General features: G+C 41.8%; 1 protein-coding gene across 3 annotated transcripts in view; it reads left to right on the top strand.

Moving 5' to 3' along the window:
- Positions 1-2,732: 2,732 nt before the first annotated feature.
- Positions 2,733-15,094, top strand: part of ppp3cca (protein phosphatase 3, catalytic subunit, gamma isozyme, a) — a 29,254-nt gene continuing 16,892 nt past the window's right edge. For 2 of the 3 annotated variants that reach the window (XM_062416833.1, XM_062416835.1), the window contains exons 1-3: positions 2,733-3,472; positions 11,105-11,302; positions 13,160-13,284. In XM_062416833.1, the coding sequence (XP_062272817.1) occupies positions 3,403-3,472; positions 11,105-11,302; positions 13,160-13,284 (393 nt within the window). In that variant the 5' untranslated portion in view covers positions 2,733-3,402. The remainder of the gene's footprint in view (positions 3,473-11,104; positions 11,303-13,159; positions 13,285-15,094) is intronic. The other variant, XM_062416834.1, reaches the window with a different exon arrangement.

Consider the following 15,094-nt stretch of genomic DNA (forward strand, 5'->3'; position numbering starts at 1 on the left):
AGCAGATAGGAAGGAGGGGGGATGGGGGAGGGGTTTGGTTGGTGTATCTCTTCTGCAATATGTGGATGTGTCTGACGAGGGTCCAGACCTGTCAAGGGTGAAGGTGACTGCCTTGTGGTTCTTGGTCCGTCTCAGGGCAGAAGTCAAAAGGGAGTTGAGAGAGAGGATAAGTAGCTGAACCATTGTAAGAAATGACAAGGCCCTTGTTTTTAGAGCTTTGCCTAAAATGAAGGATTTATGTATAGCCATACAGTACACTTCTTATGTGTGTTGTTTTCCGTGGGTTCCTGTTGTGATGCTACACTCCTCGTTTTATGATGTCTTTAACAGCCTCAGTCTGGACTGGAAATGATGCCAACAGTTCTTTGGATCGCTTACATAAGGTTCTGTTCAGCTTTCTGTCACTGAGCACCAAAGACTTCCCACATCACTCCGTGTTTAAAAGGTTTTGTTCTGCAATGGTCTTTTTTTTTTCTTTTTCTTTTTTTTAATGTAAGTGAAACTTCTAGTGAGAGAATCTGCTGTTGTTCCCAACATATCTGTTTGCGGTGTAGAGCTGAAACACTCCTTTTTGTAAAACATGCAAGCCAGATTTCTTCAAGAGGAACTTGCAAAGTCAACCTGGCTTCGGGAGGAATCTTAGTCTCTGGTGCGATTTAAAAAAATTCACATTTTTTTGTTTGTTTTGGTTTTGTTTTGGGGTTTTGTTCCTCCCGACCGCCGTCGCTGTGCACTGTTGAAGAGCCACGAGTGCCTACACTTGAAGTGACGTCGATCACGTCCTGCTGACTACTCTGTTTCTCTGTACTTCCATTTTTTTTGGACTTGACTTAACAGCTGTAGGGGTTAGAATTGTTCCCTCAGCCCTTCAAAAAAAACAAAAAAACTGGCCTTGCATTTGGTGTCCTCCTCCTGCTACTGATTTCGTATTCCACCAGAAGGTAGAAAAAGGCAGCGTCTGATTGTTATGTCAGTCAGTCAGCCTTTTGCTTCCTCACTCGTAGCAGAAGGCCAGAATAGAGCGCTATTGAACATGTGCCAGAGAGACAAGAGACGCCCTCAGGCTGTGTGCCTACTGGTGCTTGTGCTTCTCTTCCCATCTTCCCACATTGTTTTGAGGTATGCCAGGGGTGATGTCAAAGATGTTTGCATGTGTTCTTGTTTGTTTGTTGTTTTTTTTAAATGGAGAAATAACAGGGCTCTTAAATGTTAATATCATATATCTTTGGTGATCATACTTACCTTCAAGGCAAAGAAGTCGACCCCAGGATGGACAAGTTAGAGGCTAAAGCATCAACGTCATGATGAACCAGCATTTCTAACAACTAACAATGGATAATTCTTGTTGTGCATGGCCTTCGCTCTTTGTGTTCAGTCTGAAGATTCCTCTTTAATCATTTTTTTTGTTTGTTTTTTTGTTTAGCCATTGAGCTGCTTTTGTTCAAACTGATCCTCTGTATCCATGGTTTTATATGTGGTTGGTGATATTTTCAGTGTAATGTTGTAGGTATTTACTTATAATGAATGTGTAAGTGGAATTTAATGCTATTTTCCAGTTCAATAAATCTCAAATTTTTGTATCTATTTTTACTCAGTGTCTTTACTATCACATATTTAACACTTCCACTCTTACGATTTAAGAGATGGTGGCATTCTTGTACTTAGCAACATGTTTTTGAAAATGAAGCAAGACAGCCATCTAGTGGTTGATAATGATTTCCTTTTTTTTAGTAACACTGGTGGAAAACCTGAACATCTAGTTAGACAGTGTCTTGTGTGCAATGAACAGATACTGGCCAAGACAAATGAATTGCTCCAGTTAAACATATCTTTATAAATACACCTCTACCATATTTATATCCAATAGTAACATTTCCAGAAAGCAGAAATACTAAATGTTATAAATTATTACCTGTAAATGCAAAGTACTTAAGTTGATACATGTTAGTTTCTCTCTTATGTGATTTCAAAGCAACATCTTTTACTCAAAGTTATATTTTAGATACAAATTGTAATGCAGGTGTTGAGTCGATTGCACTCAAGTACACTACTGTGTACTGTGATTAATGTAATTTATTAATCCACTACACTTTCTATATAGTGTGTGAAACAGTTTAGGCCTGTAATGTTGCATTCAAGTCTGATTGAAAGGGATGTAAAATATAACTTTTGTCATGGAAAAACCCACTAATGTTACCAGTAAATCCACTGAATTTTAGATAGATTCACTAAAAGACTTCAATTTATTTTCTATGTCATTATCATTACGATTTGCTGGACAGGTATGTAGTATGAAGATAGGCCAAAAGGCACAACCAGCATAACACTGGGCCCTTGTTGTTTTAGAGTGGACACTTCTTACCCGGGTAAATCACCATGGTAACTTATGCTGAACGGCTAACCTGCTCCGGAGCAGGTTATGTTCTGGATAAGAGATCAACGACCCCCACCAAGGGGTCAAGTATAACACTGTAACTTCATGCATTAAATGTAATATTAGTGTCTTGTCCTTATGAGTAAAAATATATGAATTGTATATGTCTATTATACCATAAGATGACTGATGTATGTCATGTAGTCTGTAAGTTAAAAGGGAAAATGTATTTAAAAAATGTTACAATTGTCCCCAACCAGGGGAGATTCTAGGATCAGGGGGGGGGGGGGGGGGGGGGGGGTGAGAGAGCGAGAGAGAAAACCCACATGTTAGTGACGTCACCTCGGCTCCACCATGTTGTAGGAAACGCAGCGCTGCCTCTCTCTCCTCACTCACTGTCAGATTACAGCTATAATCCGAGGAGGAGGAGGAGGAGGAGGATACCCTGTCAGGACGCTGTTTGCATCTTGGAAGGACTCTCGGCTGTTTATGCATACCAAACGAACGCCACTTTAAATGCTGCTCTCATTTTCTCTCCACAACAACCGGCCTGCACACAGAAGATGAACCGTCAGTCCGTTGCTGTCTCTGCCTGTCCGCCGACCTGCCGACACGTTAACATGTTAGCTGGCTAACTAGCTGAAAAAGAGTAACTAAATCGGATTAGCTGCGAACGGCTGCCTCCCTCTAGGTAATATCCAGCTTATTATGAGCTATAATTGACAACTATTACACAGCAAAGTCGCCTTTAATTTATTAGCATTATTTTACATCTGTGTCAACATTATCTTTATTCGTTGCTGTGAATTATTTTGTTAGCATTAATGTTGCTGTGGGCTAGCTAGTCAAAGCCTCAACAAGAGCAGGAGCTCCTCCGCCGGCTGACCTTTAGTGTTTGTTGGGGAGCAGAAAACTGGTGCCTCCGACCCCAGCTAAGAGTCAGGACGGAGCTGACGGATGCACTAGCTGTGGAATAGAGCTGGTACGAGATTTGAAGCGATAAAAAATAGTCTTCAGACGAAGCAAAGATGTCAGGAAAGGATAAAGACAAACAGGAGAAACAGGAGAAACAGTCAACAACGGAGCGGCTCGTTAAAGGTGAGTGTTTTCTATAGTGTTACATGTTACATCCTTACAACACATGAAGTGAGAACCACCTGTAGTTTATGACAGTACACCTTCCTTTAAAACTCATGTGCAGCGAAGTGTATGCTGTTATTCTTGACTGAAACTGTTAAAAAAAACATGTTTTTGTCCTTTTTATTTTGAAAATGTAAACATACAACAATAGCCAAGGGGTTTGCTCCGGGTCTGAAAAGTGAAGTCAATACAGAAGCGACTTAAACGTACATTCCCTCTAATGGCCAGCAGGGGGCGACTACACTGGCTCCAAAAAGAAGTCCGATAATATGTTTTTTATGAGAAAATGAGCCTACTTCTCACTTGATCTTTTACATCAGTAAACAGTTTCATAATGAGGTTATGGTCCCAGTCATTGCAGGCTAATTCAAAGTCTTCTTCAATACATCAGGATGTTGATTTTGTAAATTACTATTGCATTTAGGATAAAATAGATGATAAAACAGCTTATGTTGTAGGGCGTGGCTACATTGTGATAGACAAGTCACAGTGGCAAGGTTGGTTGGGTAACATAACTATGGTGTAACCCCAGATTGAGAGTATAGGCATAGGTTTAGCTGTCGCTATTTCAGTGTTTTCAGTTCATGAAAGTTCATTGTTGGACCCCCTTGAAAATGAGATGGTTCATCTCAAGGGGCTATCCATTAATAAATATGAAATTGTATCATGTTGGTTGCCTACAAAAGTTTTGTCCGATGTTTAGTTGTACTAAGATCATCTAAGGAGTCGGTTGTTCAGTTTTTCCAGTAAGTACATTGTGTTTTTCGCAAGTGTAAATTAGCATTTTTACAGTTAACCATAGACTGTAAATGGATAGTGCTAACCTGGCTAGCAGCTACCATTAGGGTCAGTTCCAGCCTCTCCTCCATACATGGTCAGTTCTCGTTCCAAAAACCCAAGATGGTCACTATACTAAACTTGAGGCATCAGAAAGTGAGTCCACAAACCAATGGGTGACATCATGGTGGCTGTGTCCATTATTTTTTTAACATTCTATAACTATGACTCATTGGCCATAACCATTACTGAAACAGTTTATTTTTCTGCAGTGGAAAAAGAAAACCACTTACTGTTTCTTGCAAGGAGTCAAGACACTTGCTAACAGCTCTTTTATGCTGCCTTAAGGTCTAACTGTACAAAGTAGTTAAATCCAGCCCCACCTCCAGCAGCTACAACAGTAACATGCATCAAAGAGACCAAACCACTAGTTTTACTTTCATACTTTTTACTTAAATTCTTCTCTCACAGAACTGGTTCTTGTGATGTGCCTCTTCATTGTAAGAAATCAAATCTTTTTTATACTTGTTCTGGCTTTTCACTCAAAGGCGGAGTGAAAACTCAACCGTCACAGAGATGGGAGGGTGGATGGGGAGACATGGTATTGTTTCACTATGGAGAATTAAGGCACATATTTCAATAATAGTGTTGAATTCAGTCAGTGTCATCAGTCTCTCGTTTGTCATTCTGATGAAGCGACAGGAAAGGGGAACCAGGCTACCTTGGCAAAGCCAGCTGGCATACACCATTGACTTTACATAATTATGGATGACATGTCTCCACTTCCAACTGCTGTGCAAAAGTGAAGCCAAAATATCTCCTTTGTGGAAGCTGCCATCTTGCTTGTGTGACGTCATTTGGAGCCTGCACAGTAGAGTTGGGCATCCAGTGGGATACCCCCCCCCCCCCCCCTCAGCCTTCCTACCATCTGATGGAAGTTTGAGAATAACTGTCACAGCTGTCAATCATGATGTCACACCTCCTTTTTATAAACATATCTTCTAATTAAAAACTAATTATAATCTAATTATTGTGTGTATTCAACCATGGTTTAAACTGTAGAGGCGTCTACAACATCCACTTCTACCAGGAGATGTTCTTCCTCTGGTATTGTTTAGGATAAGACTTCATAAAGGCATCATCTCTGTTGTCCTCTTAAATATATAATGTGCCACCTCCAAGGCGTAAAATCAAAGGTGGGTCCTGTATCAGTGCTCAATCTCCTTGACATTTAAGGGGTATTCCCACTCACTCACAGGAATACCCCAAGTCTGCTCAGGTTACCATCAGGACTCGACTAGATGGATTCCTTCACACTGAGGTTTGCCGTGACTCACTGGACAGACAGGGACAACATTTGTCGTGTCTGCCCAAGACAGAATAAGCAGAGCCAAGTCTGAGGTAGCTCCCAACAGAGAGAAAACCCAACCCCACCACCGCCCCCCCTTCCACACCACTACTACTAGTTCATGCCAACGCAGCCCACATCCCCGTCTGTCTACAAGGGCACTGGGAGTGGGAGAATGTCCTGCCAGGGGGACTGGAATGCTGAAGTGTGAGCCAGTAGGGAGAGGGTGAGTTAATTGTGGAAAGAATCTCCCCAGTGATGTTCCCAACATGGCCAGCCACATGGTGGAGAGAGAGAATAGGAACGCAATACAGAAGAAGAGAGGAAGAAGAAATGTAGACGGAGGGGGGGGGGGTGAAGACAACTTTTAGGGTTTCGGGTCTTGTGTTTAAAAAGGTCAGACATTAGTCATTTTCCATGTCAGCCTTTTAGGTTGAACCGTGTCCATGTAGATATTGTTATAGAGCATTTTAGTGTCTACCTGTACATTTTGAAAATGATGACGTTAGATTATTAATATCACAATAGTTTAAATTTAATAATGTGGGCTCCCCAAAGTCCATATCAGTGGTGAATGCTTCTAGTGTAACTGGTGGCTCAAAGAGGGCTTAACTGGTGCACTGCATGAGAGAACGGCTGCTCTGGTTGTATAAGTCAACAGTTAAGCTCATTCACTACTGTGTATTGCAGTCGACCTGGTAGGTCATTTGATCTATGTTTTCTCCTCAGGAAGTGCGTGTGAATAAAACGGAGACCAATAGGAGCTCGGTGTACTCACTGAAGACAAAACTTGGCTCCAATCATGTCAAACTTGATACAATTTCAGCTGGATCGTCGCTGCGTGTCTAAAGACGATCCTGTGTGCCTGAAATCAAAATACATTTTTTCATTTAAAAAGAGGCCAGAGGGGGGAACACACTGCCTCCGCACCACATGACTGACTTGACAGAGGCGAGAAATAAAGCCAAGGCTCGGCTATTTAGCTTGCGAGGGGTAATGGATTCACTGATAATTAGAGCAATCTGAAGTGGACTTCATGATTCACCCAGAACACAGTCTGCTCCATTCATCTCAACCACAGCCGCATCTTTTGTAATTCAATCCTCCCCCATTGTGTCCATTTTTTATTTATTTTGTCCTTCTTTGAAACAATAGCGAACATATTCCAGACGCCGGCTCGTATCACTGTCCAAAAACACATTACCCTGAGCAGGGGCAGGACGGCGGACAGAAGTGTCTTTGTTTTCTTGAGTCATTTGTTGTCATGCCAAACAAGCGTGGGTGTTGATGCAGTGCAGCAGCGGCACTGTCGGTTTTTTGAAGAGTTCATCAAACATTAATGCTAATTAGACCAGGCTGTGTCTAATAAGAAGACAGTCTCAAGGCAGTGGCAGCTTATTATTTTTACCACAACAATTTTCTTCGCTGTACTGGGGGGGAAACAAGTGTCTGTACACTTCGACTGGAGCTCTGCACCATGTTTGAACCCGTGCAAATAGACCTAGAATGTATTATTATCATTATTGTTGTTGTCAGTATTACTGTGGGGCTTGGGGGGTGGTTCCTATTGAATGAGTAGGTGTGGGCATTGAGAGCAACCATTATCATCCAGCGTGGGTAATTACCGCCAGCTCTCGTAAATTCGGTAAGCGTGGCCGTTGCTTGAGATGTTTCACACTCTATCTCATTCCCACGATGTATCCACTGGGTGCTTTTTTACTTCACCGGTGCTCTTCCTCCAGTGCGACGAGGCTTTTAAGTAAACAGCCCCTGAATCTGGAAGCCCTTGCTAATAGAGGCTTTACCTAATCTGTTCTTAAGGCTCGTACCTCAGCTTACAGCCCTCTTCGCGGCCATGCCTCGTAGGCCCGGGAGCACTTACTGTTTATTTATACCACAACCGGTCGACGCATGACAAGCTTGTCCTCACCGCAGGGTAGCCAAGATGGAGATGGAGATCTAGCTTTACCGCACTGCAGGCCTACACAGCACCACGCGTTACCTTCATCCAGCCAAAAAAAGCATAGTAGCAGTCTTTGCTTTATGTCACTGGCAGCAATACAGCCAATTTCTTAACTCTAATACAGTTTTTTTTTCTTCCTTTTTTTTCCTTAAATGTTCCAGTTCAGTCCTGCCATACAATCCTGAGTAAGAAATACATCAGGCTACCTCTGCGTTCAGCCGGCCGCACCACTGATTAGCAAATGCACCCACACTAAAAATCTCATTAAGGCTTCTTTCAAATTGCACTTTGATTCGCTATGTGGGTGTGACAACATTCTCAGAATGCCTCGCTCCCTCCCCTCCCTTTTTTTCCCTTCCTTTTTTTCTTGTTGATTACCACCAGCCACCGCTTATCACACAAGTAGTGCTGATCTCCACATGCTGATATAGGTGGTTATGTCACATTTGATGACACTGTGGGACACAGGGAGTGCACTGGCTTGTGGACTGGTTTGATGATATCAGGAATCCAGGATGAAATGCGCTGCACTTTCTTGGCTTTTTAAAGGCAGTCACATTATTAATGGTAATTTCTTTATAGTGTACAAGCACGGCTTACAGTCAATGTCGAAAAAAAATGCTCAACAAGCATTTTCACCGCACACTGAATTGGTAGCATAATGTCCTCCGCTTTGTTGTTTGCCCAGCCTGTTATTAAGCAGAGCAGCTCTAATCCCCTTTTTACCTTGCCATCGAAGAGAGAGGGCTTGGATCAGACTCTACTATTGTTTGGAATAAGTGCAGCTTAGTGTGCAACTGTCTGCTGCTGGAGTTTTTATGAACTGATGAAGCTGCTGCCAATACTACATGGATGATCTAGTGGATTAGATTAGTTTCATAACGATAGAACAAAAAAAAATCATTTGGAACCAAAAATGTACACTTATTAGTGTTACATTTGATTGTAAACTTTATTACTATTTCTTTGGCACCTTTCCAAACTGAGTTTACATGGTGCTTCACATAATACAAAATCGAAATTTATATGAGATGTGATATGATTGACAATGCTTTCCTCACTACATCTAAGTCACTTGCTGTGAAAGGCATTGTCGTTTGTCGTGTGTTACTTCAGCTGCACCTGCTTTAAGCCACCTTTCCCACCGCCCTGTCAGACGCCCATCACGTCTGTGACTGGTTTCAGTTGCGTTTTGATCACGAAGCTATGGCGTCATTTCAGTGCCAAAATCCGCGCGCTTAAAGACCACTCTCTGCGCGCTCGCCGTCAATCTCTGCGCGCTCGCGGTCTCTGTGTACACGCTCGCCGTCACTCTTATTATATCCTTTTATGTCTATAGCCTTGGAGATTTTATTTATAATGGAGATATCTTTGTATTGTAAAAAGAATGCACACGTTTCCTATCAAGAGTTTTTTGTATATTACGGAAATGAAAATAAAGTTTAAAGAAAAAACAATTACTCCAAAGCTGTTCAATACATTTAAATTTAAATATCTGTCTGTTCCTCAACTTACCTCTTTTTTGTCTGACATCTCGATCCGCAATCACATTCTGCCACCAACCGCAATGATGACCCGCCCTACTCTGCCTGGGATTGGCTCTGACCTGCAGACAGTAGTGATCAATCAGAAAGGAGGGGGGTTGCGAGGCGTCTATTCAATGCCCGCCCCCAAAGTGCCAAAACTCAGCAAAGGCGAGCGAGGAGAAGGCACAGAGAGTGACAGCGAGCGTATACACAGAGACTGTGAGCGTGCAGAGAGTGGTCTTTATGCGCGCTGATTATAGTTTTTATGTGCGCAGATTTTAGCACTGAAAGACGCCATACGAAGCTCTCAGGTCTCAGCCTCAAAAGCATTGACCTTTTCTGCGATGACTGTAAAAGGATTGTGTAGGTGGTGCAGAACAGATTACTGAGTGAGGGTGGGTCAGGTGGAGTACGGAGGGCTTTTTAACCGTCTGTCTCATGCAGCTCATTGCTGCATACCAGTATAATGTAGGTGTATCCACCATCCTCTCTCATGTGCCAATAACTTCATCTCAGCTAAGTCAGCGCAAATGTCACTTCTCATGATTACAACTTAAGCAATGCATTGTGAGATGCAGTACATTTCGCCTACTCCACTTTACTCTCAGGGGTCATATCTTCTTCTTATATTCCTGGTATCAAACCGGCATCTTCTTTTGCACGCACACAATTCATCTAATTGTGTTGACATTTTCAATTTGACCATGCTTGTTTGCAGATCGGCACGTTATTCGAACCTCTATCACACTTTAACAATTATAATCATCTCTAACCTGTTGATACTAATAAGCAAAGTGTTTTGTTAATTCTTGTTTTGTTGTTGTAAATTTGATTTATGAGTTTTGCATTTTCACTACATGAAGAACAAAATAGACAAAGCAACACAACAAAACAGAACAAACTAAAATAATGAAAAACACATTGCCACATCACAGTAAAGATGCACATGCATGTCAATCAATGCAATGACAAAAATGTCCATAGGTGAATTGAGCTTCAGGGATTGAGTCCATTACGGTTGGTCCGATGGACGAGTGCAAATGCAAAACAACAGTGTCAGGAAATCAGACATATTTAAAGCGAGCTTTTCTTCTTCTTGGGCGCGGTGCCAGCACCGGATTCCTCTTCCTCTCTCACTTGTGCGGGACCGGATGTTGGACTTGCGCGTGTTGCTTCTACTGCCGCCGCCATCTCCGCTACCAGTTCTGCTTTTATATCACTTAACTCAGGTGAACTTTGAAATATTTGTTATAATAATGAAATTATATAATACTATAATAACTCCAACCGCACCCCCGCCCCCCGCCGCCGATGCAATCGTCGATCGTCGATTTCCTGGACATCGCCCAACCCTAGAGTCCATGTAACTAAGACAGAGATGTCAAGGACGGTCAGGAAAAAAAAGTAACCAAGCAGATAACAGCACGTTACAATACAATGCAATACAGCATAATACAATATAGTCCAATTGAATTATGTCCCAGTGAGACACTTTTCATTCCTAATATGATCAATAAAGGGTCCCCAAACATTAAGAAACTTGGGGTGGGAATTAGACAAAGTGTACCGTATTTCTTCGAGGTACAGACAGGAGACCATGTCATTCAGCCATTTTTTAAAGCAGGGAGGGGAGACAGACTTCCACTCTCTCAAGATTTTTTTTTTTTGCAATGACCATACCAAACATGAGGGCTTGTTGTAATGTAGGGGGAAGAGTCAAGGAAAAAAAAGAGCAACCCAATATCACAAAAAGACTATCAGGGACTAACTGTCTGTTGTATATGTCACTATACAGTTTAAAAATGTCATACCAAAAGCTAGTGAGTTTTGGGCAAGACCAAAAAAGCTTGGTCTTGGAAAAGTGAAGCCGATACATGACTTTAAACTGAATGAGTTGAAGTCTCGCATTAATAGCACTGTAATGTTTTAATCCTGTCCAAACTTTTCATCCATAGTGTTTTTTTATTCTTTAACAGCTGTGCCATACCCTCCGCAACACAAGCTGACTGTTAAAGAGCTCTACGAAGATGGCAAGCCCAACCCCGAGCTGCTCCGCAATCACCTCGTCAAGGAGGGCAGGCTGGAAGAGGACGTGGCTCTGAGGATCATCAACGATGGGGCCAACATCCTCCGCCAGGAGAAGTGCATGCTGGAAGTGGAGGCGCCTGTCACAGGTAGGATGCCCAGATGCCCACCAACATCCAAGAAGGTGTAGCCATCTCATATTCAAATCTGGGTTCAAATCCCTTCTGACATCGGTCATCCACCTTTGCTGAAGTGTCTTTGAGCAAGACACTGAATTACTAACAGTATAAACATATAAAAAGTACATGTGTTCACCTACTTCCAAGGTACATGAAGAAGGAAAGAAAGTCTAAAGAAAGTCAAAGCTCCAGCAACAGTTGTAGTAAAGGAGAACTCTGTTCGCATTTTGGGTGGCGGCCTTCATCAGGGTCATCCGATGACATGTGTTATGACTTGCAGGGTCATCAGATGACCTTGATGAGGGCCGCTAGCCGAAAGGAATTGGTCTATGAATAAAGTTCTCCTTTACTTCAAGTGAGGATTAGTCGAGTTCTTCCATTACCACCCAGTCTTGAGGTTTTAAAGGAGCGACTGTAGGATGCAAAACAAATGAGTCATACCAAGACAGCATTAATAGTGTTGTGAAGGGGGAAAAAGTAAACACAGCACCAATCTAGGCATTACTCCATTGCAGCACTGTCTCTGCAGTTCGGCAGCTGCTGTATACCCAACTTCTGTGCCAGATCCAAAGGGCCTCCCAGGCTGTCAGAGTCAACTCAGGTCTCTCTCTCAGAAAAAATATCTGCTCACTTTTAGCTGACCTCTGCACATGCCTCGATCCAGCCGCATAAGATCCCACCAGCTCTCATCATCCAGATCCAGTGAAACCGATAACCTGACACGCCAGATGGTTTGTTACAGAAAACCATCTGAGAAGTTGTCTCTGGAAACTGTGCGGGAAAGGTCAGGCGCTTCCCAAAAAAAACAAACTTGACAGGTTATTGGATGAACATCTGTCTATCACGTCTTTGGCCGTCTTACCTTGTGAGGCAGCTGAATTTGCGAGATCATGCCAGAATAGCCTTATAGGATGCCAGTGGAAGATCTTGCAAATGCAGCTGCCTTGCAAGGTAAGCAACTGACTCCGCTCCTTTTAGTTTCGGTACTATTAATTTTCTCTCCCAGCTTTCAGACTGCATCATTTCTCTTGAATCGGTGAAGTTTCTGCAATAATCAATATGAAACACTCATGATTGCATTCATGGAGTTCTGTCCTCTGCTGTATTCATAAACTGAAACAAGCACTTTCTTCCCACTCCTGCTGCCCTTGTCAGTATAACTTATATGATTTCTACTACTGTTAATGTGTGGGCAACGCTGTTCATCAGAAACGTCAGTAAACACAATAAAACAGAGGTTGTTGATTCAATGTTTTGATGTTTGGTTTTATATCCTAATATGTATTAAATGTTACTCGAAAAGTTAGCCAACAACTTTAACTTTACTGGCGACCGCCATGTTCAACCACAACAACAACACATTACAGCACAAAAACCGTACACCCCTTCCAGGACCTTCACAATAAAAGCATATTCCACTTTTCCCTAATACATGATAACATGTATACTTTCACACAGGCTGTTATTTGTCCAAATAGAATATATTACAATCAGTACAAAGATATTAATACAGTACGCAGTATTACAGTCTCTTATTTAAGAAATATTTAAAACATAGATGTGCTGTCTATATTTAACCTACATTTATCCTGAATCAAATCCAGATTTATTTATTTTTTAATTTAATGAATTGTGAAAGAAAAACAGTATTTGGACTACAATTGAATGGAAATACTGTTAAAATACAGTGTCAAATCTTCAAGTCTTTTTAATGTACAGGCTTTGTTTTCTTAATACATTTTCATACTGCACAGTATCTATAAACTAAGACACTTTTTGTATTCTTTGTTCCATGAGGATAACAGCTGTGTCGTTGTCTCTTGTCAGTATGTGGCGACGTCCACGGGCAGTTCTTTGACCTTATGAAGCTGTTTGAAGTGGGGGGGTCACCCAGCACCACACGGTATCTGTTCCTCGGTGACTACGTAGATCGAGGATACTTCAGTATTGAGGTAAGTTGTTGTTACTTTGCATCAATCATCTACAACACTTAAACAAACATCACTGTCATATGTATTGTTACGGCACCAGAAGGGTTTACTGTCTGTATTTTATTTATAACTTTGGCTCCAGGTTTGAACTGTACTTCTGTCATAATTATACTGTAAACTGACCTTTTGCTGTGTGGTTGGCTTCTGACACTCTGCTGCTTGTATCTAAGTTCATGTACATGTAAATTAACGCTATTGGTCGCAGCTCTGATTTAAAAGGAGTGGATGTAATGAAGAGAAATGTAACCTTAACTGGATGGTCATGAGTTTCGTGAGGGTTAAGTGGACACCCTACCGCATGGTTACAATACTTTAAATGTACCACTTAGGAGATCCTTGACCAAATGGGTTTTTTGCCGTCTGAAATTCTACTTCAATGACAGCTCCAAAGGGCACATACTCATACATAGAGCAGTTAAAAATAAAGACAGCAAGTTTGGAACAGAGAGCTGCAGTCTGGCTGAACAAAGTGGACTCCGGTGGATTCAAGGTAGTTCCAATGGTGACCCAGTTTCATGGGTACAAAGGTACCAAAACATCCATAGAAATCTCTCAAATCACTCCTGCAGCATTATCCTCTCTTTTCCAATCTATCTGTACTGGTATATTCCAAACCATCACACTTAGACCTGTTGATAGCTACTTTTGTTGGACAATGTATTGTCTCAGAACGATATTATCGTCATTTGAAGATAATTTTAGACCATAAGGATAATATAATTGCAAAATAATGCAAAGGGGGTGGGGGGTGGGATTGGAGAGTAGGTGTAAAAACACAGACTGCCGTTATGGGCAGGGACAGAATTATTTACCTTTAATTCTATATAAGCAATGCCGCTCTGTATGATTTTTAACTGTCAAACATTAGCTTTAGCAAACCCAAGACACAGATCATTGAAATCACCTTGTCTGTAGGTTTATTTGATAACTGTGTCAGCATCTTCCCTGACAACACAGTTCCAGACACTGTGCCAGATAACATGAAACAGTCACGGAACGGAGAAATGATGGAGTACCTTGTGGGAGTAGTGCAAATCCCAAGACTGTGATTTAATCTGACTCACAGCATTAATGGTGTCTCCCCTCGTTGCATATGACTCATCACCAGTAATGTGCAGTCGCTCCTGTAATACATCAAAGATTTGATCAGATTTTAGCACTTACTGTAAAGCACGAGGCTTTTACTGTTGCCCTGCACTGTGATAAGGTACAGCATTGGTGCAACAGGTAATTATTTACATTATGGTCTGCTTTATCGTCCGCCTTTTATTATGTTGGCTAGTTTGTTATGTGGAGATATGTGAAAACTGTTGGCTGTCAACAAGTCAGTACACTAAATCATTCTGACCACCCTGTGGAGGATTTTGATGGACACAGCGTAGCACTTTCAGGTGGGTGAAATGTCACACATGAAAGATGGAGACTGAAACAGAATAGAGAATGATAGACTGACCCCACCTGAGGGACTGTGTCCACCAAAGACTTCAAAACACCACACTGGGATTGTTTTCTCATTTATTTAAGTAGACCAAATGAATGAAAGAATGCTTTATAACACTTCAGACCCAAAGGAAGCGGCTGACCTATTCTCCACTTGAAAATAAGTTCAGCTTCTCTGAGGCTCTTATCAGGGTCACTCCTCCACCCACTGCTGCTGAAGCATAGCTGTTATCAGAGAGGAGAGCCTAAAGTGTACAGCTTACTGTCAACGCTGTATCAGAACCAACAAGCAGTAACTAACTGAATAACAACATAATAAACATACAGTGTA

The sequence above is a fragment of the Scomber scombrus genome, chromosome 4 (assembly GCF_963691925.1).
Source record: "Scomber scombrus chromosome 4, fScoSco1.1, whole genome shotgun sequence".
Taxonomy (NCBI): domain Eukaryota; kingdom Metazoa; phylum Chordata; class Actinopteri; order Scombriformes; family Scombridae; genus Scomber; species Scomber scombrus.